At 37.3% G+C, this 22881-nt stretch overlaps 1 protein-coding gene across 3 annotated transcripts in view; it reads right to left on the bottom strand.

Moving 5' to 3' along the window:
* Positions 1-547: 547 nt before the first annotated feature.
* Positions 548-22881, bottom strand: part of LOC134675411 (endothelin-converting enzyme homolog) — an 89300-nt gene continuing 66966 nt past the window's right edge. For 2 of the 3 annotated variants that reach the window (XM_063533641.1, XM_063533640.1), the window contains 13 exons: positions 19087-19252; positions 18427-18636; positions 15614-15881; positions 15210-15282; positions 14654-14974; positions 14323-14420; positions 13694-13857; positions 12826-13008; positions 12104-12265; positions 10186-10375; positions 9707-9837; positions 8122-8264; positions 548-5960 (listed from right to left, as the gene is read on the bottom strand). In XM_063533641.1, coding sequence (XP_063389711.1) covers positions 5784-5960; positions 8122-8264; positions 9707-9837; positions 10186-10375; positions 12104-12265; positions 12826-13008; positions 13694-13857; positions 14323-14420; positions 14654-14974; positions 15210-15282; positions 15614-15881; positions 18427-18636; positions 19087-19252 — 2286 coding nt within the window. In that variant the 3' untranslated portion in view covers positions 548-5783. The remainder of the gene's footprint in view (positions 5961-8121; positions 8265-9706; positions 9838-10185; positions 10376-12103; positions 12266-12825; positions 13009-13693; positions 13858-14322; positions 14421-14653; positions 14975-15209; positions 15283-15613; positions 15882-18426; positions 18637-19086; positions 19253-22881) is intronic. The other variant, XR_010099736.1, reaches the window with a different exon arrangement.

The following is a 22881-nucleotide window of genomic DNA, read 5'->3' as shown; positions in this document are numbered from 1 at the left end:
TATACGTCATAATTTCATAGAAGTTTGACATTTAAAATAACACCTACACTGCGTGGGCTATCAAATCAGCTGCAGACTATTCTTGGTCTGACTCTAACATTTGTAGAGGCCCTAAAGCTTAAGAAGGACCCAAATTGCAGTTTATGCGGGCTACACTCTTATTAAATTTACCGTAGGTGACTGATTACAATGTTAAAGCCGTAACAGACTACCGCACCGGGACCTAGGTGCGCCACACTCATAAGCGACAGCAGAAAAGAGAGATTTAGTCTATGATTTGGTTTGCTCCAATATGGCATAATTTTGTTTTGATACTATTGCAGTGCCATTTACGTTAAGTGCTTTATCCTCATTTACCAAGATATCGTGAGCAAGTCCGCTGACTTGCCGCTAGCTATGGTAAATACACTAGCAATGTCCACGGCATCGACATGTCGCTACCTGTCTATTCATGGTGGAGTCGTTAATCGGTGAAAAATTTGACTAACGAACTGAACTTGCATTTTTATTATGAATTTGGGGATAATATTTTTAAATGAAACCAACATTTATAAATAAAAATGTATATTTACGATTCTCATTAAATCGGTAAACAATAAAAATCAAAAATAAATGTAAACGATTTATCAGCGATTAGGTACATTTGTATATATTTTAAATTAATCATCACTGAGAATGTTATCGAGTTGTTATCATTGAAAATAATAATACAAAAGCGTTGTCTTGTCTGTTTTTTGATCGACACGTTACTCCAGATATCCTAGTAATTACACTAAATAAAAACCATGTATTGCGTCATTATTGGCATTACTGGGCGCTTTATTATTTGCCGTAGTATAGCAAGACTATGGAGCAATTACAATGTTTTTGGCAACCGATTAATACTGTCTAGAGTTAAATTAACTATTTAATTGTTTTATTTAAATAAATATTGACTTGTCTATTTACATTTGTTATACGTGATATGGAAATATTGACGTCGATTATGACAATCTAGGCTGGATTACTAATAACTCAAAAGCTTTAAAATTAATATATTAGACACCAAAAGCACGTTAACATTTAAAATTGTTAATAATTAGAATGCTTAACGAAATCGATTTTCCAGTGATTCTTCCATTATAAACTGGAAATCAACTGAATAAATCCCAGATGTTGGCAGAATATAAAAATATCTATTCATTGGGATAGACAACAAAATGTGGTACAGCTCCTAAACTGGGTTTAATATGAATACTGATTATATTTATTAGTTTGAAAACAGCCAAGATTTTAGGTAATATACCCGCGCGCATATATTTAGTAAAGTATAAATAAACAAAAGAAAATTTTCTTATATCCAATGAAATGATGGTTTACATTTGAGTCACCTACTTTATAAGTATAATATAAATATTATATTTTATGGCATACAGACATGGAAAACGACTTTTTACAGTAAATATTAGGGATGGGGAACATCGAGAGACAAAATGTTTATTGTCGCCATTAAATGTGTTCCCTACGCGTATTGTACTTATTTGCTATTGGAACAATCCATATTGAACTCTTATCAAGTACTCTTTTAAAGGCTGCCTGGAAACTGTTTCAATCCTGCCATGCAACCAATCTTATATTAGCAAGTCTGCAAATTGAGTCAAGGACAAATCTCCGTCAGGTAAAAACTTAATCACTGGAAGAGTACAGGGGTCCAATAACATCCCCTAGCATTACAGGGTACGAAACTACTTGAACAGGCGATATTTTATAACGAAACAAGTTAAGAGTTCTGTTTACAGGCGTATAGTAGTATAACTGCATTTGATACGCACCTGACCAATGGCATGTGTCGTTTTGGTCAGTATTGCTGCTTTATATTTTCACATTGACGTATAATATCTAAGGACGGGCGTTACGGGCGCTAAAAACACTATATCAGTGGTGTCACTCAGGAATTCGAACCATCGTGCAGTCTAATGCAACTAGTTGCGAACAATCGCACGCGTGATGCGAACTCATCAACCCATCGCGTTGTAGCGGTGTCATACCGCTGTACCAGGTGTTGCGAAACCCCTGACTTCGGCTAAACTCGGCTCCGCTCGGCTCAGCATTGCTCCGAGCAATTATTAGGGTTGACACAACTCGACGTCTCTTTGCGTGACAACCATAAATAGCCGAAAGGGATAGTGCCATATATTAGAAAGGGACAGCATGATTCGACCCTGAACCGCTATCAAACTTCGGTTTTGTAGGAAGTTTCCTTTCTGTACGGCAGTACTATTTTTCTGTGGCTGTACTGCCCCTAAGACCTTAGATATTATAAGTCAATTTATTTTAACTTTTAGATTGTAAATTTTATTTTGTAGCTTGATAAAATACACCTTCGGTAGAGTTGGATGATTAAAATTAGTGTGAGTTACTAATAGGTACCCTAACATTTCTTTATATTCCCTAAAGACAAAATTTACATTAAAAGGCTACAATGTACATACCCATTTATTACGAAGGTATAAGAGTAAATAATAACAAAATAAACTCTATCAGTGACTTAATTATAACATCTAAAATGGCAAAAGAATATTGCATAAACGTTTTCCAGATAACTCGTCTCAATAAAACAGACAGAAATGGAATTTATAATTACATATTAACATCATATTCATAATCATATTTAAGAGCCTGCCAACCTTTCTAAATATAGTATTCTATTAAGTTATATGCACCAAATTTTAAAAATGATAATCGTATTTGTAAGCTAAATAAGGTGAAACAAAAACATTTAAGATTCTACATTGAGAGAGGTGTAACAAATCCTTTATGATTATTTTTTCTTTTAACGCGAAGTGAAATATCATCAAAATGTGGCACAAGAAATAAAAAGGATAAGACAATTTTGGTTCTACTGCTTAGTATAAAGTATCTCGTACTTTAAATGAGCACTGTACAAAACGGTAAAAATGTCCAGCATTTTTAGATTTACTTTTTATATTTTATGAAGGGTGTCTTCATTCACCCCTTCGCTGATATTTACTTTTATTTTTAAGTTTAGTGAACTAAATAACTATAGTTTGGCAGCATTTCCGTCAGTAGAAAAGACGGAAAATTTTAAAAATACAATACAATACAATACAATACTCTTTATTGCACACCTCACATACACGTAGTTTACAATAAATGGACAATAACATAAACAAAGACAGTAGAGGTAACAACAGGCGGTCTTATCGCTTAAGAGCGATCTCTTCCAGACAACCTTTGGGTATCGGAGACATAAGAATTAGAATATACGGTAGGTGGCGCAAAGAAAAAAATATGAAAAGTCGAATTGAATATAACTTAACAATACAAAATATTACTATAGATAAACATACTTAAATACGTATAACCATAAACATACATAGACATACATAAAAAGTATATATTAAATAAAGAAACAACAGTGTCAATATTATAAAAATGAAAAACTAAGGTAGGGAAAGGTAGTATTTCTTAAGGTTTGATTTGAAGGAGGTAATAGATTGAGAACGTCTTAACTCGACAGGGAGGGAGTTCCATAGTCGAATGGCCCGAAAAGTAAATGAGCAATTATAGAATTTGGAAGAGGAAGATGGCACAGATAGGAGCAAATTTTGAGAGGATCTAAGAGAATTTACATAAGGGAAACGTTCCTTGAGATAGCGGGGAGTTGCAGGATTAAAAAGTATAGAATAAAGAAAAGAAAGTATGTGAGAGTTACGACGATGACGGATAGGGAGCCACTTGAAAAATGTAGGCGCGAAGGGTTGTTCTCCCATAGAAAATTTGAATATTGTGCCTCTTTCTCCTGACGAAGTAGGTTTGCCAGAGTATATCCTAACAGTTATTTTATCTGAGATATATCCCACTTATCAAGGTTTGACTAATAATGGTTTACATACTTATCGTTATTTCAAAAACTATACATGGTACTACGTACCTACAGTCAAAGAATTTAATGTCAAGCCCATTTCCTACCTTGTCACAGTGACAATCAATATGAAAAGAAAAGAAAGATACCTCATACTATTGTCATTGTGACAAGGTACAAAAGTGGGTAGGAAAATAAATTATTTTACTGTACCATACGGTTACATATTTGCTTAAAATTAAGTACGTCAAAACATCACACATACACCTAAATATACAAATACATATATGTAATAAAAATACGCCTATTCAAAAATGAAATGTTGTTTTTATGTAAGTAATTGTGTGGCAATGTTGTGCTAATACATAATTATTTGTTTATACAATTGTTAATTATATCAGTTTACTTAGTGATATTGGCTCTGCGTATTTTTTATCCCATCCCAAACGAAATTAAACACCTATATTTTCCCAAATAACGCATCAAGGTCAGGCGTGGGCTTTAAACAAAAAAGTTATCAGGGCAACTTGACATAAAATTACGTTAGTCTAAAGATCTCAGCTTTTAAACCAAGTTTCATTCCAAGCTATTATAGATGGTCAAGCAGATCTTGTCAGTAGAAAAAGGCGGCAAATTCGAAAATTGTAGGCGCGAAGGGATTTCTTCCCATAGAAAATTTAAATTTCGCGCCATTTTCTACTGACGAGATTTGCTTGACCGAGTATATTTGATGGTGAGATCTTGACAGTGAGATAATAGAGGTATAATAAAAGTTACATTAATAATACGGTCAATTAGGATCACATAATTCCATAAATAACATCAAACCCATTACGCCTATTCTTACAAAATGTATACATGTACTTATAGGATGGCACGCATAAGTTTCGTATAGTGTTTTCCATTAACTTAATTATACATGGATTATATTTGACCAGTAACCCGTTAATCCGTTTTCATCACGACTACTCTAAGCTCAGTAATACTACTACGATATATAAAAATGCCCAATCATACTACATCCTTTCATAAATAACAATCGTTCATTCTCACAAGCATTTGAGGCATTTTATTTTAAATAGATTCAGCATATTCAAATTTGGTACTTTTTTATTTTACAAAATCTTTTCTTCACCACCTTTATACTTCGAGCGTATGAGTGTATTGAGCTTAAGTATAATTATTATAATTCTTAAAACCTAGTAGGTACTCATACTTATAGACCTGACTGTAGTCTTTCAAGGCTGCTAGAGCCAGACCGTAAAAAGTCTGCAGCAATTTTGATGCCCCAGCAATGCAAGTGTCATTTTAAACGTCAAACTTCTATGAAATTATGACGTATAAATAACACTTACGCTGCGTGGGCTATCAAATCCGCTGCAGACTTTTATTGGTGCGACTATATCTCTTATAGAAGGAGGGTAATATTTACCTACAATAATCTCTTACTTTAACAAATAAGCTGCCTTCTAGTCTTGGAGGACTGTTAAATATGAGTACTAGGTTTAAATGACGCACTACATCTTCCTTTATATAGCATCCTACATGATCTAGACACCTAATCCAGGAAAGCTTAAATTAATTTTATTTATTTATTTATTTAAGGATGCAATCATTTAGGATGCTAAAGGTAGGTGTAACACAGCCTTAAAGCACTTTTGTTCTGAATTGTACTACTTGTCCCAACTGTCAGTGTCACATCAAACGTCACTGTCAGTTTTTATACTGGAATTTTTGTTAAGTATATTTTATTGAAGAAACACTGTCTGTCTTAGCCTTCGAAATGCTAATATTTTTGTTAAGCGAGTTTAATTTTTCACGCATCAACAATAACATACTTCAGGCGTATTAAATATAGGAACGCAGCAGCACTGAAGCTCTCAAAACGCGCCAAACCAGCGAAACAATCCGCTCAGCATTACCATACTTCACATTTATGTTTCGGATTCATTTTAGAGCCCACGGGACAGTTGAACTCCTTGGAAAACTCCTTCAGGTTAGAAATTGGGCCTATTACTCTGTATTTTGCGACAGTATGGTCATCTTTTTCTATTTGCATTTTAGTAGATTCTTTGGTCATTGAGGAACACCATACCTGAAAAAGAAAATAGAAATTGTTAGCGAAGTTATGACTTACTAGTCATAGTCGTACTATTACTATAGTAGTAATCTATCTAGGTTATCTACATTATAGTAATAATATCAGTTGCCAAGTGTTTTCACTCTGAGCCTAAATAATATAATAATATACTTATCAGACATGAGAGGTAATATTTTTGACTGGTACTGCAGTATATAGTAGTACAGTATAGCCAGCATATAGGGTTGCCATACGTCCCGTGTATAAGTATCTTGTCCTGTATTTTTACAGGTCAGGTGGTCGACCGGTCTGGCTTAGTGGGTAGTGACCTATAATGTTTATTTATTTATTAATAGCGCTCTAGAACAGGGCTCTCCAAACAGTAGCAATCAGATACACCCCCCCCCTCGGTGGCCCACGCCAAAGTTTCTGAGGCTCAATATGGCCCTCAGGTAAAAAAGTTGTCCACTGTCCCTTATCAGTTCTGATTACTTATGGCAACCCTAAGTATAGGTGTCTTGTAGACCTAGCAAACTGGCAGTCTCTGTTTCAGTGAGGTTAAATAATTTTGTATATATTTTTTATTAATTATTTATTTGTTAGCCTGGTTTAGTGTCCCACTGCTGGGCAAAGGCCTCCCCTCCTTTAACCCTATCGTTTGTACGTTCCGGCCAATAATTAATTTAGTTTATGATAATTTTAGTAAATGGTGGGGCTATGGGGGGGGGGGGGGGTTATCCGCAGATGGTCTAGAATGCAAAATGACTAGTGTGTTGTTTTGCCTAAATCGCAATAAGTCTACATCGCAAACGGTCTACAATGCAAAATGCCCACTTTTTATTATCACCACATTGCTATCAACATCGCTATAAAGTTAAGATAAAACGGAAAAAATAATACAGGCACTTTGTGTTCTAGACCATTTGCAATGTAGACTAATTGCGATTTAGGCAAAACAACACACTAGTCATTTTGCGTTCTAGACCATCTGCGGATAACCCCTATGGGGGTTAGCAAGGGGCTCGCAGAGCCACTGATACTTAAGGGCCTGGTAATTTTATATTAGGGTCATTCTAAGTTAAGAGGTAATCGCTTATATGAAAAGGTGGCACAACATAAATGTTAAAATATTGATCTAATTATACAATATTTTGATAGAAACAACACTTTTATGTATATTTGTAAGCTAATCAGTCATTCTTTTAATTTATTACCATTTTAGAAGACACCAGGGGAGAGACCGTACTTTTTCTATGTAATAAAGAGAGAAGGGTCTCTCCCCTGATCTCTTTAAAAACATAAACAAAATCGAAATTTAGACCAGCCGTCTTACAAATTCGAGCAAATTAAAGTGTAATGATTCATTTAAACAAGAATTCATACCTCCACTGTACATTTTGCAAAATTATGCGCCAGGGGAAAGACGCCAGGGGAGTGACTTTTTCATGTCAAATCAGATATAATTGTGCAAATTTTTAATGTAAATAATAAAATTAAAGTATTTATATAATCTATGCATAAACTATAGTAAATATACAAATACAATTAAGTATTTATATCAATAATTTTGAAATAAAACTGACCAGGGGAGATATCACTTTCATAAAACAACATTGTCAAGTATAGAGGTCAATGATCAAAATGACTAACAATCGGAACCAAGAGATGACTGTGGCAGGGTTGGTCGTTAGTATTGAATGAAATGCATTTCTATTGGGATTAAAATGGCAATAATTAAAGCTATAAACCCAATATTTTTACATTTACATAATGGCCAGGGTAGGAGACATAGAATCTGGGGGACAAAATTTAACATAAATATTTTTTATGAAAAAGAAAAGTTTAAAGGATTTTATTATTATCATTACAATCAATATTTGTTTTAATTTATGAAGTATATCCAATTTAACGGATTTATGGGAAATACATCTGGATAAAATTACTGATTTATTGTAAAACCTGCAAAGGGACAGGCCAGGGGAGGAGACCTTTGCATGTTTGAGGGGCAATTGTGACAAACCTGAATTAATTAATTAATTGAAATTGACTGTATATAGAGGAAATGCAATCTTTTAAGGGAAATTACCATAATTTATTTAATTTTTTTAAGAAAAGTATGGATATTTATCATGGACACCGTTAATACCTCTTAACTTAGAATGACCCATTAACAAACCTGTGCAAAAGAGATGAAGAACAATTGTCTATGGTTATACTTCAGTCCTGGCAGCGTCAAGTTCACTTTGGCTTCCGTCTTGCTATAGTCCAGGTAGGCATGGAATGATGCCTTCAGGCCTCCATTGTCTGCTATGTTCTCCCCTAGAATTTAAAAAGGCAATTTAATCATACATGGTTTCACAGAAATCGGTTACTAGTACAGTTAAGTGTAAAAATATGGGTGCATACAAGTTACTCAAAAATATGTCCCATAGTTCTTAATTCGCTGACATGAGACATATTTTTGAGTATGATGAGTGCACCCATATTTTTACACTTGACTGTACATTTTAGTAGTCTGGCATTTTGTAATTTTCTTCTTCTCCCATTGACTGGATTTCGGAGTAATAATTTTGGCTATTTCCATCCCATGAATTTTAGATCTCTTCAAGTAAAATCTTAGTTAAAGTCTGTCTAGCATGTCAATGTGTAAATTACATTGAAAATTATATATCTATTTCAAATGAAACTTCATTAAATAAGTTTTTAAACAGACAAAAATAAATTCATTAAATGTTTTGTCAAAAATTTCAATTTACACAATTAAGTTCCAATATTTTATCACATAGTTCCTATGGCTACCTTCTGTGTCCACAAATGGATACAGAATCATTAGAAAATGTCAAAGACTGACAGACAGACAGTCATTGATAAGGTAAGGTGTATTTGGGTAGTTACGAAAGGATAAAACACTAAAATTATGCTTATTACAACAAAATATGAGTGATTCTAAAGCTGGCTATGCCTGCACAGTTTTGCGAACTGCACAGGTAAAACGTAGCGTATGTGGCATTCAACTGTGCAGTTTCCTAACCAGCTTGGACTGTGCAGTTGAACTGTACAGGCAAAACTGTATGGCGGTGGTGTGCATGTCCCGCTTAAGTGATGTTCGGGATTATCCAATTTCCGAAATTATCCGAACACACCTTATGTACAGTCAGGAGCAGAAGTTGCTAAGCGGGCGAGATGTTCAAAATGATCTTGACGTGACTTTATTGTTAAGAGAATAAGTGTCAAGGTAATTTTGAATACCTCGCCCGCTTAGCAACTTCTGCTGCTGACTGTACTTTGGGGTCATCCATTAATTACGTCACACGAATTTCTAGGTTTTTTGACCCCTCCCACCCTCCTTGTCACACTTAGTCACATTTGGCAAACCCCTCCCCTCTAGTGTGACGTCACATTTTTTCTACGAAATCGCCAAATCGAATTAAGTAAGTAGGTACCTAAGTATTATTAATATTTTATCAAAATATTTTTGACGATATAAATATTAGTAATTTTATAACCCAAAACTGCTTAGGAAAGATAATTAAACGAATAAAAACGATTATCGTTTTAAGAACTTGTTATTTAAATGTACAGCGAATAAAATAATTTAAATAATATTCGGTTACTGATGAAGTGAAAGTTTCTGTCTCCCCCCTCCCCCATGTCACAATATGTCACATTTTCTTGACCCCCTCCCTCCCCCTAAACGTGTGATGTAATTAATGGATGACCCCTTTTGCGTATGAATATAGATATTATAGATGGTGCCTTACCCAGAGTCTGCTTCCCGTTTAAATGCTGTCCCTCCATCGAATAACTGGAGTACTGCTCCTGGATACACTTGGCTCTCTTCTTGAAGCGGTTTATGGTAGCGTTGTTCCACCATTGGTTCAGGTTCCCAAATCTGTAAAAAAATATCGTTAGATGTCAGTGGAGAGAAAAATAATTGGCTGTGTTCATGACTGCTGCAGGGTCCTTGTGGACTACATTAGTTATCTGACAATGGAGACAGTCCAGGTTTTTGGGGTTTATCACGAAAATTGACAGTGCCGCAGCAGTAATGTTGCAACAGAGTACCTAATGCTGCTGCAGTCGCCTCCCGAATGTCACCTTTATCATATCTTAGAATGTAATTGAAAATGCGAGCGAAGCGAGCGCGAAAATTTTTCTATATAAAAACGCAATTTGTTAGACAGTTGTACATTTTTACTTTTAGCATGGAAATCAGTCACATGAGAAACAAGGTACTAACCTGTCATACTCCCGTCCTTGGTCGTCAAACGCATGCGTCAACTCATGCCCCATGACAACTCCCATAGCTCCGTAGTTGACGCTCTTAGGGTTGTCACCATCGTAGAAAGGCAGTTGCAGGATACCGGCGGGAAATACTATTTGGTTCTTCGTTGGAGTGTAGTACGCGTTTACCGTTGATGGAGTCATACCTGAAAATGTTCCAAGTATCTGGATAGAATCGTCTACATCAGTGGTAGAGCATAAACGACATTAAGGGTCGGTTGCACCAAACTATTCGTATCGTTAAAGAGTTCGCTAAATGTTTATGTATGGAAAGTTTCAAAGTAAAGCGCCGGTGCGCGCCGGCCGACGATGATCAGTCTGTCAAATGTGGTTGGTGCAAATGGCCCTAAAAGATTTAGGAAGGCAGTCGTGGGTGGGAGTGGAGAAAGCGTTATCCACGCTTAGGAGCAAACATATTGTTAACTCCGTAACTATTAGGGGCGTCTTGTACATTCAAGGCGGCGGACCATGGACATCGAACAACAAGCAGTTTGGATTGGATAGAGTGTTGAAAAGAGAAGAGAGTACAAGTGTTGCTGAAGATAAGGCATAGCTCGGAAAGCGGCTATGTTAAAATGGGACTGGGCTAGTCATGTCTGCCGAATGCCGGATGACTTGTGGGCCAAGTTAACACAGAGTGCAGTGCAGGATTTAGACATTTGCCGCCCGTAGGCTATGCCGATTTTGCCGCCCCAATCCGCCTCGCTTATAGGCTTTTTAAAGTACTTTCCTATCAGAGGCGTTTAATTTTATAGTACAACACACCATAGCCTTATTAAAATGCATATAAGGTGACGTTACTTTCACATTCTAGATACAGATTTATATGGGCCGTTTTTGTCACTCAATGACGATACAACCTCTTTATATTTGCCTGATCTGATCGGTGACCGGTGGGTACCGCTGGGTTTTGGCCATTGAGAATCAAGGTGAGACATTGGCAGTCAGGCTGGATATAGCTAAGGAGTTCGGTCGGGTCTGGCATTGAGTCTGCTCAAAAGACTGCTATACAAATGGATCGCTAGCTTTTTATCCGGTAGACGCATATGAGGCGTATAGTAGACGGAAGCTGCTCCGATAGCGTGGACATTACCGCTGGCGTTCTACTAGGTTCTGTGCTATCATTCAATGATATGGTCAGATGCACAGAACAATATAGGTCTGTGGTCAGATGGGTAACAATAAAATGTAGTTAGCTAAAGTAAAACGCGAGCGTAGCGAGCGCGAACTTTTTTCGAGAATATATTCGTAGGTAGGTAAATTTTTAGGGTTCCGTACTTCAAAAGGAAAGAATCGGAACCTATAATACCACGAAGATACAAGAATCGTCGACCATCCCAAATTTACAATGTAGACAGATGGGTCACAAATAATGTAGGTACTTAAATGAAAACGCGAGCGTAGCGAGCGCGAAATTTTTTCGAGAAAATGGTAGGTACATGTTTAGGGTTTCGTACTTCAAAAAGGTCTTGACATGACAGACAAATTATGCTTGTTATTTAAATTTTACAAATAAATTCTGGTCTACCCTATCTGAACAGCACATAAAATATTTTATTTGACCCAAATTTGCCGCCCCTAAAATCTGCCGCCTACTCAGCCTAGTGGTAAATCCGGCACTGACAGAGTGGGAGCCCCAAGTCTAACCGGGGCGCCGGCAGGCCTCGTCGGCGATGGCGGGATAACTTGGACTCCTTCTTGAGAGGCTGGCCAGATATAGCACTAAACAGAGACGAGTGGAAGAAGAGGGGAGAGGCCTTTGCCCAGCAGCGGGACACAGTGGGCTCTGAATGAATGATGAGCATAACTAGCACGAGCTTATAAATACCTTCTGGGGTGACTTGGGACAAAAACTACATTGTTAATGAACTCACCCCATTTGGTCCTATTGACTGGCTGATCCAATTTCTTCAAGTCGTTTTTCAAGCTGAACAGGTTAAATGCGATGTTGTTTTGGAAGTACTCGTTCGGGTGGATGGTCAGCTCCTCGTATTGTTTGTCCAATTCCTCTTTCTGAAGAATGTAATCTGGGAAACCTGAAAATAAATGTTGGTTGGTTTCGGTCTACAATAGCTATGACATGTCGAGATTAATATCAGTAATGTAGGACATTAAGAAAGGTACACAAATGAGAGTGTAATATCAGTTTGGTCAATGGCCACTGACCTAAATGGCTACTATACGCAACTGGTTAGCACTTCGTCATTTTCTATGGAATTCCCTACATTTAATTTGTTTATACCCAAAATATGCAATTTATAAATTTCTTTTCAATACGCAATAGTGGTATTTTGGTAATGGTATTATTGGTACCTCGATAGGTTTCCCGATGGAAAGGATAATAAACTTGCTTTTGCCCTGCCTATAGTTAAACTCTTAAAAGCCATTTAATTGTAACATAATCAAAAATAGGGCGTGCACCCATGCAGTAGATGATCAGATGTGGTCCAAAATATTACCCAGACTTCGCTCTAGGCAACAATGCAGATGGCCGAAGATCGAGAGGCCAGGAGAGCAGTGGTAGAAAGAATACCCCATAGGAGTCACGTCCCTCTGACATGAGGTCACGACCATGAAGAAGAAGAATCAAATATACCTATCATATCGGTAATAGCATCAGCTTTTGTCTCAGCAGCCTTCATCGTCTCCGAGTCCATCCAGTCCAAGTTCCTGAGGTTATTCTTGAACGCGTTTCTTATGTTGTCGATCATCAGCTCGCCCTGCGTCTTGGCTTCCCCATGGAACACTTCCCGGACAAACATGGCGCCGACTGCGAATCCTAGAATCAGAGGAATTGAGGTTAGGTGAATGCTGACTGATTATTGAGAATGTTGACTAATGTGCTGCAATCTGACTATTTCCCGGATTTGCCCTAGATTGAGGCCAGTGGCGTAGCTAGGGGTGGGCTGTCACCCATGGCCTCGTGCCCCAAGGGGAGCCTCGCGCGAGGCCTTTTCGGGCAGTGAAAGAAAAAGGCCTCGCAGATGTGATTTCGCCCACGGCTAGATTAGTGCACGCTACGCCATTGATTGGGGCAGGTTCACGGTCCATTTTGCATTTTTCCATCAGATAAAACTGTAGGAATTCTCGAAGATAAAATTAGGATTGACTTCGAGTTGTTGACTCGACGGCTCTTGCCGGCTATTCTAAATTACATTTGTAATTTAGAATAGCCGGCAAGAGCGGTGGGACTTTTATTTTATGGCTAATAGTGGCAAGGCATCTATAGAACTCGATTCCCGCCGGCTTACCTAATTTAAGAAAAAAGAACACCTTATTATACAGTTAGTAGCTCCGGCTTACTCTAAGATTAACAACTAAACACTGTTACTATTATTATTTTAAGGGAACTAAATTAAAAGCGCTCGCTAGATGGCAGTAAGGGTATCAAACGACCCTGGGATGTGTATATTTATAGTGAAAATGAAGGAATAAAACTTTTTTGTTACAACACTTAAACTTACCAAGAGCATTATTAGTGTCTGTAACACAATATCTCCAAGACTCCTCCGTGCCTTCAGAGCCGTACAATGCCTTGCGTAGAATTTTGGTGGCATCTCGGAAAGATTTAGACAAGTACGTTGAGAGGGAACGAGACACTTGCCAGATGAGGTAGTTCTTTAGAATCCTGCGGGAATAATGGAAATGAATTCGCAAAAAAATACTATACAATAATCCTACCAATAAACACCTTTTAGACTCAAACTTCATACAGTTAAAGGCTAGAAAAGGGCAGACTATCGCAGACAAAGGGCAGATTAGAATGGCGCGCTAATATTTCCAACAACTTTTGCACCTATAGCGCCTACTAACAGTGGTTCTACGATAAATCAAAACGTCCGTATACGTATACCATGCCGATATTATGTTTATGATATAGTATAGTGAATAAATTCATCTACCTATAGTTAGTAAAAAAATACTGTCTAAAATTTATACCTATTCAGTGGGAAATCAAATTCTGAACTTATCAACCACACAATTATCTCTTCCTGTGGCCATCAATATATTATGGCTTTTATATGTAATTGACATGCGTCATTCTGATTATGGTATGTATAACAAATGTATCAATGAGACCGTAGTGACTTACGTTTTCTTTTCTTTTGATCTTGTGTAATTCTTTATTACTTTAGTGAGGTTCCGGAAATATTCAGGCGCGTATACGACGATTCTTTCATTTTCGGATATCTGAAATGACATGTGTTAGACAATTAGCAAAAAATTTAACCCACGCGATTGTTATTACTTTAGTACAATGTTGATTTTCATAGAAAAATCTACGTTGCCCCTGCATTTATACCTAAGCTGTTTAATCAGAAAACAAATTCTGGCTACGTATAATCTCTTTTATCTCTAATGACGTCTGAAAGAGACGATTCCCTTGCTTACATACTATTAACGTCATTATTTGTGATACTCACACTTCTCCCAACTAATCTAAAAGCATCATTGAAGAAGGCCGTCCAGTTCAAGAAATTCGCTTCCTTCTGCCACTGTTTCAACGTGAACGGGTTATACAGGCCCTCTTCATCCCTCCTATCCTCAGAAGGAGTAGTTATCCCAGCCAGAGCCGTCTCGAATTCGATCACCTTACTCATTTGCTCTTTAGCTTTCGTCTCGTTCGCGCCTAAGAGCACGCATACTCTGGTCATGTAGTTGAGATAGGCTTCGAGAACTTTCGCGTGAGCACTTTTGTTTAAGTAGTAGTCGCGCGTTGGGAGGTTTAGACCACCTTGGTCCAGCTGAAAAAAGATAGGAATTTGTGAAGAGTATAGCATTAAATATGTAATAAGGTAGTAGGTATTTTTAAGATATTCTTCTTTCTCTAGGTCGGATCATCGTCATTTGTAATCTAATTCTAGGCCAATCGATTCTATGTAAATTGACTGGTTTGTATAGTAATAAACCCTTCGTTTGATGAGGATCTGTGGTTTGTCAGAAGATAGAACGGAAATATAAATTGATATAGGTACTTACAACTATAATATATTTTGATGAATTCCGGTCATCTTCTGTTACCGCCCAATTAAATAATCCACCCAAATTGTACCTGAAATCAATAATCGCAATAAGTTTCTCAATCATAAGATGGTAGATGTCTTGCATGAATGCTTGAATGTCTTGCATTGAAAAATATTTTGGATCTGGGGAAAGATTGTCTCTTCCAATGGTCACAGGGGTAACAATATTAGATCAGAACGCGAAGTTACTTTAGGAACCCCTGCCATAGAATAGAACTTGATACTGTACGCAGCATCAAAGATCAAGGCCCATACAGAAAAAACACCGTTTATTTTTTCTGTAAAAGCCGCAGTGGCGCACATTGAAAGATGAGACACTTATTACTAGCAGTGAACTTAGGCTTTTGATAAGAGACTCACTTATTCTGTATATTTTGAAGAAGCTCTTGCAAATCGAAATCCTTAATAGTATTTTTGGTAGCGTTGCTTAAAATAGTATTATTATTGGTACTGTTGGTCAAAGAATTGTTATTATTGTCGAGTAAATGCCAGCCTCCCAGTTTGTTGATCACGTCCACTAGAGGCTTCTCCGCTAGTTTTTCTATGGTCTCATTCGTGTCTATGCATGCATCGTAGTACACTCTTGCTTTGTACTCTCCCCCATTTTTGTCAGAAATGTTGACATTTTCTGAAAAAAAAAAACATTCATAAATTCACAGGTTCGGAAGCGAAAAAAAATTTCATGGGTGAATATTTTTTTCTCAAACGTTTGCTCTACATTCAATAGGCATACAGAAGGCCTTATTAAAGGTATATAAACAGACTGAGGGCCTACCGCGAAAATAAAAATAAATAGTTTTGTTTTTGAATAGGTATGCAAGAGTGATAGAGAGGCAGTTAACGAAATATCGAATTTCGAGGTAGGCTCTCAATATGTTTATTCACTTCTACTTAATCTAAGATGTGAAAATACATATATTCATTCGGTGAAAAATTCACAAACCATAATAATAACAATCACGTTACAAAGGAGCAGAATTTCAGTTCTAATGATAAAGGAAAATCCGCATACGTAGATGGCAACAGAATAGGCAAAATCATAACAAAGAAATAACAAGTGGCCATATTTGGATAAACTATACAAATAATAAGATTGAGAGAACCATCGTCCACACATTTGACTGATAATAAACCTTATTACAAACAGATAAGGTCCATCGATGGTAATAAGAGTGTTGCTCTTAGTAAATAAGAAACGCAAATTTCGTGTGTTGTGAGAAACTGATAAGAGGGACTGAAAATTTACAATGAGACGATAATTCAGTGGAAGTATATAATAAGTGGCTGTAAAGTGAAGGAACAAAACGTTAAGTGTATAGTCGGAGTAAAAAAGATGACTCAAATGTAGTAGACGCTTAAAATTTAAATAAGAAAACAGTGAGTTAAGGAGTGATTTAAGTAAGAAAGTAGTGATAGATGTTAACTTTTTTTCTAATATTAAGAGAGTAGAGACTGCACGATCCCACAGTCAAACCGTGTAAACTGTTTTGTGGGACACTGTAATTGTATAAGATGTATATTTTTATGTTAATAAATAAATAAAATAAAATAAAATAATGAATCAACACAGAGAATATAAATAAAATGTGTATAAGTAAATAAGTTAAACCCCGGGATACGGACGATACACGATAGTCAATGGAAAAAATCTTTGGATACTTAAGAATAAGAGACACAAGGAAAATAGCAAACGATGTTAACCTACTAGAATCTTACTAGAATGGATCAAAAACATTGTAATAAGTAAATAAGAAACGCAACAAGTAGGACAAGATGATACTGGTGATCTAGTTTTCGTATTTTTCCTGGTCTTTGTCCTTGATTAAAACAAATAGCAATTACAAAGCAATTTTGCGTTTTGAACTGTTTTGATGAAATATATTACAGGCCTAAACATAATAATTAATTCATTATGCTTTTGACTGTACGATAAAAGATATGGCCGTGTACTTAGTAAGTAAATGTCCAAATATTTAACATTTCAATACATACGTTTTATAAGGCATTATTTCGCGTTAACCAAATGGTTAGAGCACTTTGTTGTGGTCGAAAATGACGATTCGCAACATATAAGAATGCTAATTAATGTAAGGTTATGTCAACCAGAAATCAGCAAAACCTGTGTCTACAAAAGTGGACTTATTTAAGTTTTTGAATAGAGGTATTTCCGGATATAAAACGTGAATGTAACCGGAATAACCGGATTTATCAATTGTGTTAGAGATCAAGATTTTTTCCGGGTTCCTACTTAATTGAAGAAATTGAGGAAAATATCAAAATAAAAAACTGAACTACCTACCGAGGTCAACTGAATAAAAACATTGAGTTTGTAAGAATTAAGTAACCATGCTTTCAAAAAGTGTTTCTCAGAACACGTGTTCATTTTATTTTACCGAGACAACGAAATTAATCGACTGTTCACAAATTTAACATGTACAATAAAGCTCTAATTCAATCGAGAACTGCAAATCAAACGTGCTTAAATATTCAATCTCAATTCTTTCCTCGAATAAGAATTTACTCCATAAATAGCTAGACAATAGTCTATCATCGATGTCATCTCTGACCTTTTCCTTATTGTTATATTGTTGCAACTAGACCAAACTAGACACAATAGCGCAAGATCTGCTTTAAGCAATATGGCTGAGAATAACACAAAGGGTTGATGACACAAAGTGGCAAAGGGCGAGGTAGATTCCTCGTAGAATTGAAAGCCTCTGGGATAGAAAGGTTCTCAAGAAGTAGACGAAGATTCGCAAGAGATAACGTTGAGATTATTAGAGGAAGCCAGAAGACGAAGCACATTGACCATATAAAAAAAAACATTTGCGACATTAAAGTTCTGCAGTTGGTCCGACCAGATTCGCACCGCTCTTGACTCCACAGTCCACATGGATTGGCTCTCCACACCGCCAAGGACGGAACCAGATGGAGAGAGATTGTGAGAGAGAAGGTGATTCAAATGGGAGGTCACGATCCTCATTACTGAGGATTACGACGCAAGTGACCGTATACCTAACCTAATGCAACGTGGAAGCTCTTAACAAAGTGAACTGTAGATGTAAGTAATCACACAAAAACGAAACCCGCTGAGATAGTGCAAAGATTATAGGGGAAATGTGTGCCCAGGAATGGATGTCAGATAGATGAATAATTTTAGTAACCTCACTCACCTAAAGCAGATCTTATGATGAGCTGATTATGAAGCTCGATCTTGCTAAAGATGCCCCACTGCGACTTGCCCTCTGGGATAGGGTTGTTCTTCATCCAGCCCCCACAAGCGAACTCGTAGAAGTCCTCGCAGGGATTCTGGGTCTCGTCGAGGGCCCTGATGACCTCGCTGGCAGTGTAGATACAGGAGCTGGACAGGCAGACACTGCTTTCTGTAATAATAAAGGTTTGGTTTAGTGGAACTTTCGATTATCAATATCATGCCTCAGGTCCAGCTTGAGTTTTTGATACCATACCACGGACACATCTCTCCGTATATCCGGCCCCTCATGGTTAAGAGCAGACAGGATGTCACAAAACGGCAAAGCTTAAGCTAAGCTGTCAGTCATCATCATCATCATAACTTAAGAGCCTTGCTCTTGTCGATGGAGTAGTCTTTTAATTTCCTCATACGACGCATTGTTTTTTATTTGGCTGAGGTAAGTAATTCTAGGTCTACCTTCTTCTCTTGTCATTTCAATCCTGCCTTCCAGGATGTTTAGGAAAAAGTTATCATGCCGATAAGGTGTCCTAACATCATGCCTCTTCTATTTCTTATTGCATTTAACAAGCATCGCTTTTCTCCTATCATACCTAAAGCTGTCAGTACTAGCAGTAAATACCTTTAGGTTCAGGTTGGTAGCATGGTGGCACGGGGAGGTACGTGGGACCCCGCATGGCTAACAGCAGGCAGGTAGTCAGAAAAACTGCCAACGTCAGCAAAGCTGTCAGCACTAGCAGCACTCGCTCCAGCCGCGACCGCTGGTGCCATCCTATGAATGATACGCCCTGGAAAGAAATATGACACATTTAAATATTGTTTTGTTCTCAAATACTTAAGACCAAAAGAGGGAATTGAAGACATTAGGGAAATAAGTATCGCCTTTTCAATTTGGAATAGATTAAGAAATTTTTAGGTCTTTTAGATTGTGCTAAATTTAGGGAATACTCGTGGTTAATGTGGGGTAATGGGGTTCTTTTTAATAATTACTTGATACTGATTTTGAATGTGCTGTTAATTTCCTTATCTTCGTTGCGTTATTTTATTCGTTGGTTGTATTTGTAATATAACTACATAAATAGGGTATCGCCTTGGGTCGTCCCATTCGTTTTTCGTCAAGTTCTTAAATTAGTCCTATTCTGCTTTCGTCACTCATTCTACATTCGTCACAATCATCGGTGGCTTTCAATGTAGAATGAGTGGCGAAAGCAGAATAGGACTGATTTAAGAACTTGACGAAAAACGAATGGGACGACCCAAGACGATACCCAAGATACTCTAGATAGTACTATTCCCCCACAGGACATGCCTATTCCGGGGTTAGGCATAATAATAACACTATTTTAAATAAACAATTTGTTTTGTGTAGATGGTGGAATCTTGGAAAGTGATTACATTTATGTTATTACATTAGATGCCTGTATGGGCCAAACGTAAATCGAATAAAAAGGCGTTCAAAACAAATTTTATCTCAGTCTCGCCAAGATTACCAAAGCGCATTCACTTTAAATTTTAACAAATATTTATATTGATAAGATAAGGAAGCTTATAAGCTTACAAAGCACACTCAGTTAGCCGTGTACACGAAAATAGCTTCCCATTTTGATAAACATTGCAGAAATAGCTGCTCAGTCCGCAAACACATTTACACGTGAGTGAAAACACACGGGACTAAGACAATGGCAGGCGTGGCTCACTCCGCGATTTCGTCGCTTTGCAACAGGTAGCTTAAAGTACATCCGTTCCACACCAATTTTCGTGGCTAGCCATGAGCCCCGCGTGGCGCTGTGGCCACCTAGCGGCCATATCTGTCCTGTTCGTAACAGACGCATTTTGTTAGAGAGTGAGTTTTCTGTACCTAGTACTATTATTTATTCTGTGACAATGGTCTGCACTGCTCTGATCAAATTAGAATAACATGCCGTTTGGTTCTCTTTTTCACGGGTCAAAAATAAACTTGTATCCGGCGTTACCGTCCGTTTTATTCCCCCCTAACTATTGACTGCATTTATACGCATTAAGTGTATTTCATGCCCCGTTTGCGATCGTCAAGACCTTCCGAGTGAGTGCTCGCCGTGAAATCTTTACAGGGCACGCGCTGGTTCTGTTGCCCACGACCGAATAGGGTAACAAGCGGATAGGTATAGGCATCTGATAATGTGTTGCGTTGGTTTCACGGATGACAGGACTATGATGTTATTGGTGTATAACACCTCGAATATCTATATATTCGCACATCGATGAGTTGTTTGAAAAAGTGGGACGTATGTACGTATGTATAAACTCTTTATTGTACAAAACACAACTTTATGACACAGGATAGGCAGCACAAAGGCGAACTTATCCCTTTTACGTTATATTTATTTTCTAAATTTTTGGGCCGATTGTGTTACAAAAATATGCTCAAGTGTTTATGTTATCATCAAAGGTATGACCATTTTTAGGGTTCCGTACCCGAAGAGTAATAACGGGACCCTATCACTAAGATTCCAATATCCGTCTGTCTGTCGTCAGGTTGTATCTCGTGAACCATGATAGCAGAAATTTTTATAGATAATGTATTTCTGTTGCCGCTATAACAACAAATACTAAAACGAGTGTGTACTGTCTCTTCCGAAAATCGTTTTTTCCATATTGATATTTTTCCCGTTCGCAATTTTTTCCATTTTATTTTTTCTCGATAGCTTCCTTTCCCGAAAGCATTTCTAATAGTGATGTACCGACTATTGATTTGGCCGACTAGCCGACTAGCCGACTAATCGGCGCTCGAATGGCCGATTAGTCGGCCGACTAGTCGGCTAGTCGGCCAGATCATTAGTTTCGTATAAGTTCAGGTGAAAAACAATAGTTTTGCTCCTTTGGTTGCGCTATTCATCATAATTTAGCTTGGATTAAAGGTGTTCTACTTCACTAAAAGGTTCAAAGACCTATCACAAGAATCTTCGTTCAATTTCTGTCTTTAGTTCTTTTACTTTACGTTCCTGAGCATACCGTCAGTACAGTTTGTAGGAGTTTCCAAGGCTCTATTCCCCGTACGTAGTCGCCAGTTAAGAACCTATCCCATGTGGTCAACGTCTTTACGAGCAACGTGCCCTGACTTAAGTCTCTAAATTTTGCAATAACATTAATAGTTCCTCATGACTCCACCATTAAAAAAACAAAAACTGAATTAAAAAAAATTACTATCGAACTGGCACATGAGTTACACGAGAATCAGTTGAGATCGACCTGTAGAGGTCATCAGATCAGTCCACCAACATACGATAACGATCAAACGGTCAATTATATGAAGTTTTCGTAGGTATGCACCCTGAATAGGTATTTTAGTAAAATAAACATAAAACATATGGTAAATATAGATTTTTTTTCTGTTTTTCTTTCACTAATAAAGTGCCGACTAATCGGCCATTTTTGCCGACTAGTCGCCGACTAATCGCCGACTACAAATGTGGCCGGATAGTCGGCTTTCCCGACTAGTCGGCGACTAGTCGGTACATCTCTAATTTCTAATCATTCGCATATTTTCCCATTAACTTAATTTTCCACTAGCTTATTATCCTAATAGATTTTCTAACCATTCGCATAATTTGGATATGTATTCTTATTATAATATGCGAGACACTAACTAAAAAATAACTTATTTTTGTAAATCAATATCGTACAATATATGTAATAAGTCGGTTCTGGCGCACTGTTTTGCTCGCAGTTCACCTAACACACTCCTCGCTTCGCTCCTCGTCGCACCTATCTATTCCGTGATTGTAAACAAATGAAATATAGTGCGAAAATATGCGAATGGTTAAAAAACCTATTAGAAAATTAAGCTATTGGAAAATTAAAAAAAAACCGGGCAAGTGCGAGTCGGACTTGCGCACGAAGGGTTCCGTACCATAATGCAAAAAAAAAAACAAAAAAAAGCAAAAAAAAAACGGTCATCCATCCAAGTACTGACCACTCCCGACGTTGCTTAACTTTGGTCAAAAATCACGTTTGTTGTATGGGAGCCCCATTTAAATCTTTATTTTAATCTGTTTTTACTATTTGTTGTTATAGCGGCAACAGAAATACATCATCTGTGAAAATTTCAACTGTCTAGACACTATCACGGTTCGTGAGATACAGCCTGGTGACAGACGGACGGACGGACGGACAGCGAAGTCTTAGTAATAGGGTCCCGTTTTACCCTTTGGGTACGGAACCCTAAAAATGGGAAAATATGCGAATGGTTAAATATGATTTCGGAAAAGGAAGCTATCGAGAAAAATTAAAATGGGAAAAATTGCAAATGGCAAAAATATCAATCCGGAAAAAACGATTTTCGGAAGAGACAGTACACACTCGTTGGTGGAGTCACGCCTAAGAACGTTTATAATATGTATAATGTTTATTATGTGGTAAATCAATAGAAAAGCGAAAC

This window comes from Cydia fagiglandana, chromosome 22 (assembly GCF_963556715.1).
Source record: "Cydia fagiglandana chromosome 22, ilCydFagi1.1, whole genome shotgun sequence".
NCBI classification, from domain to species: Eukaryota; Metazoa; Arthropoda; class Insecta; order Lepidoptera; family Tortricidae; genus Cydia; species Cydia fagiglandana.
This window is presented reverse-complemented; position numbering and strand designations above follow the sequence as displayed.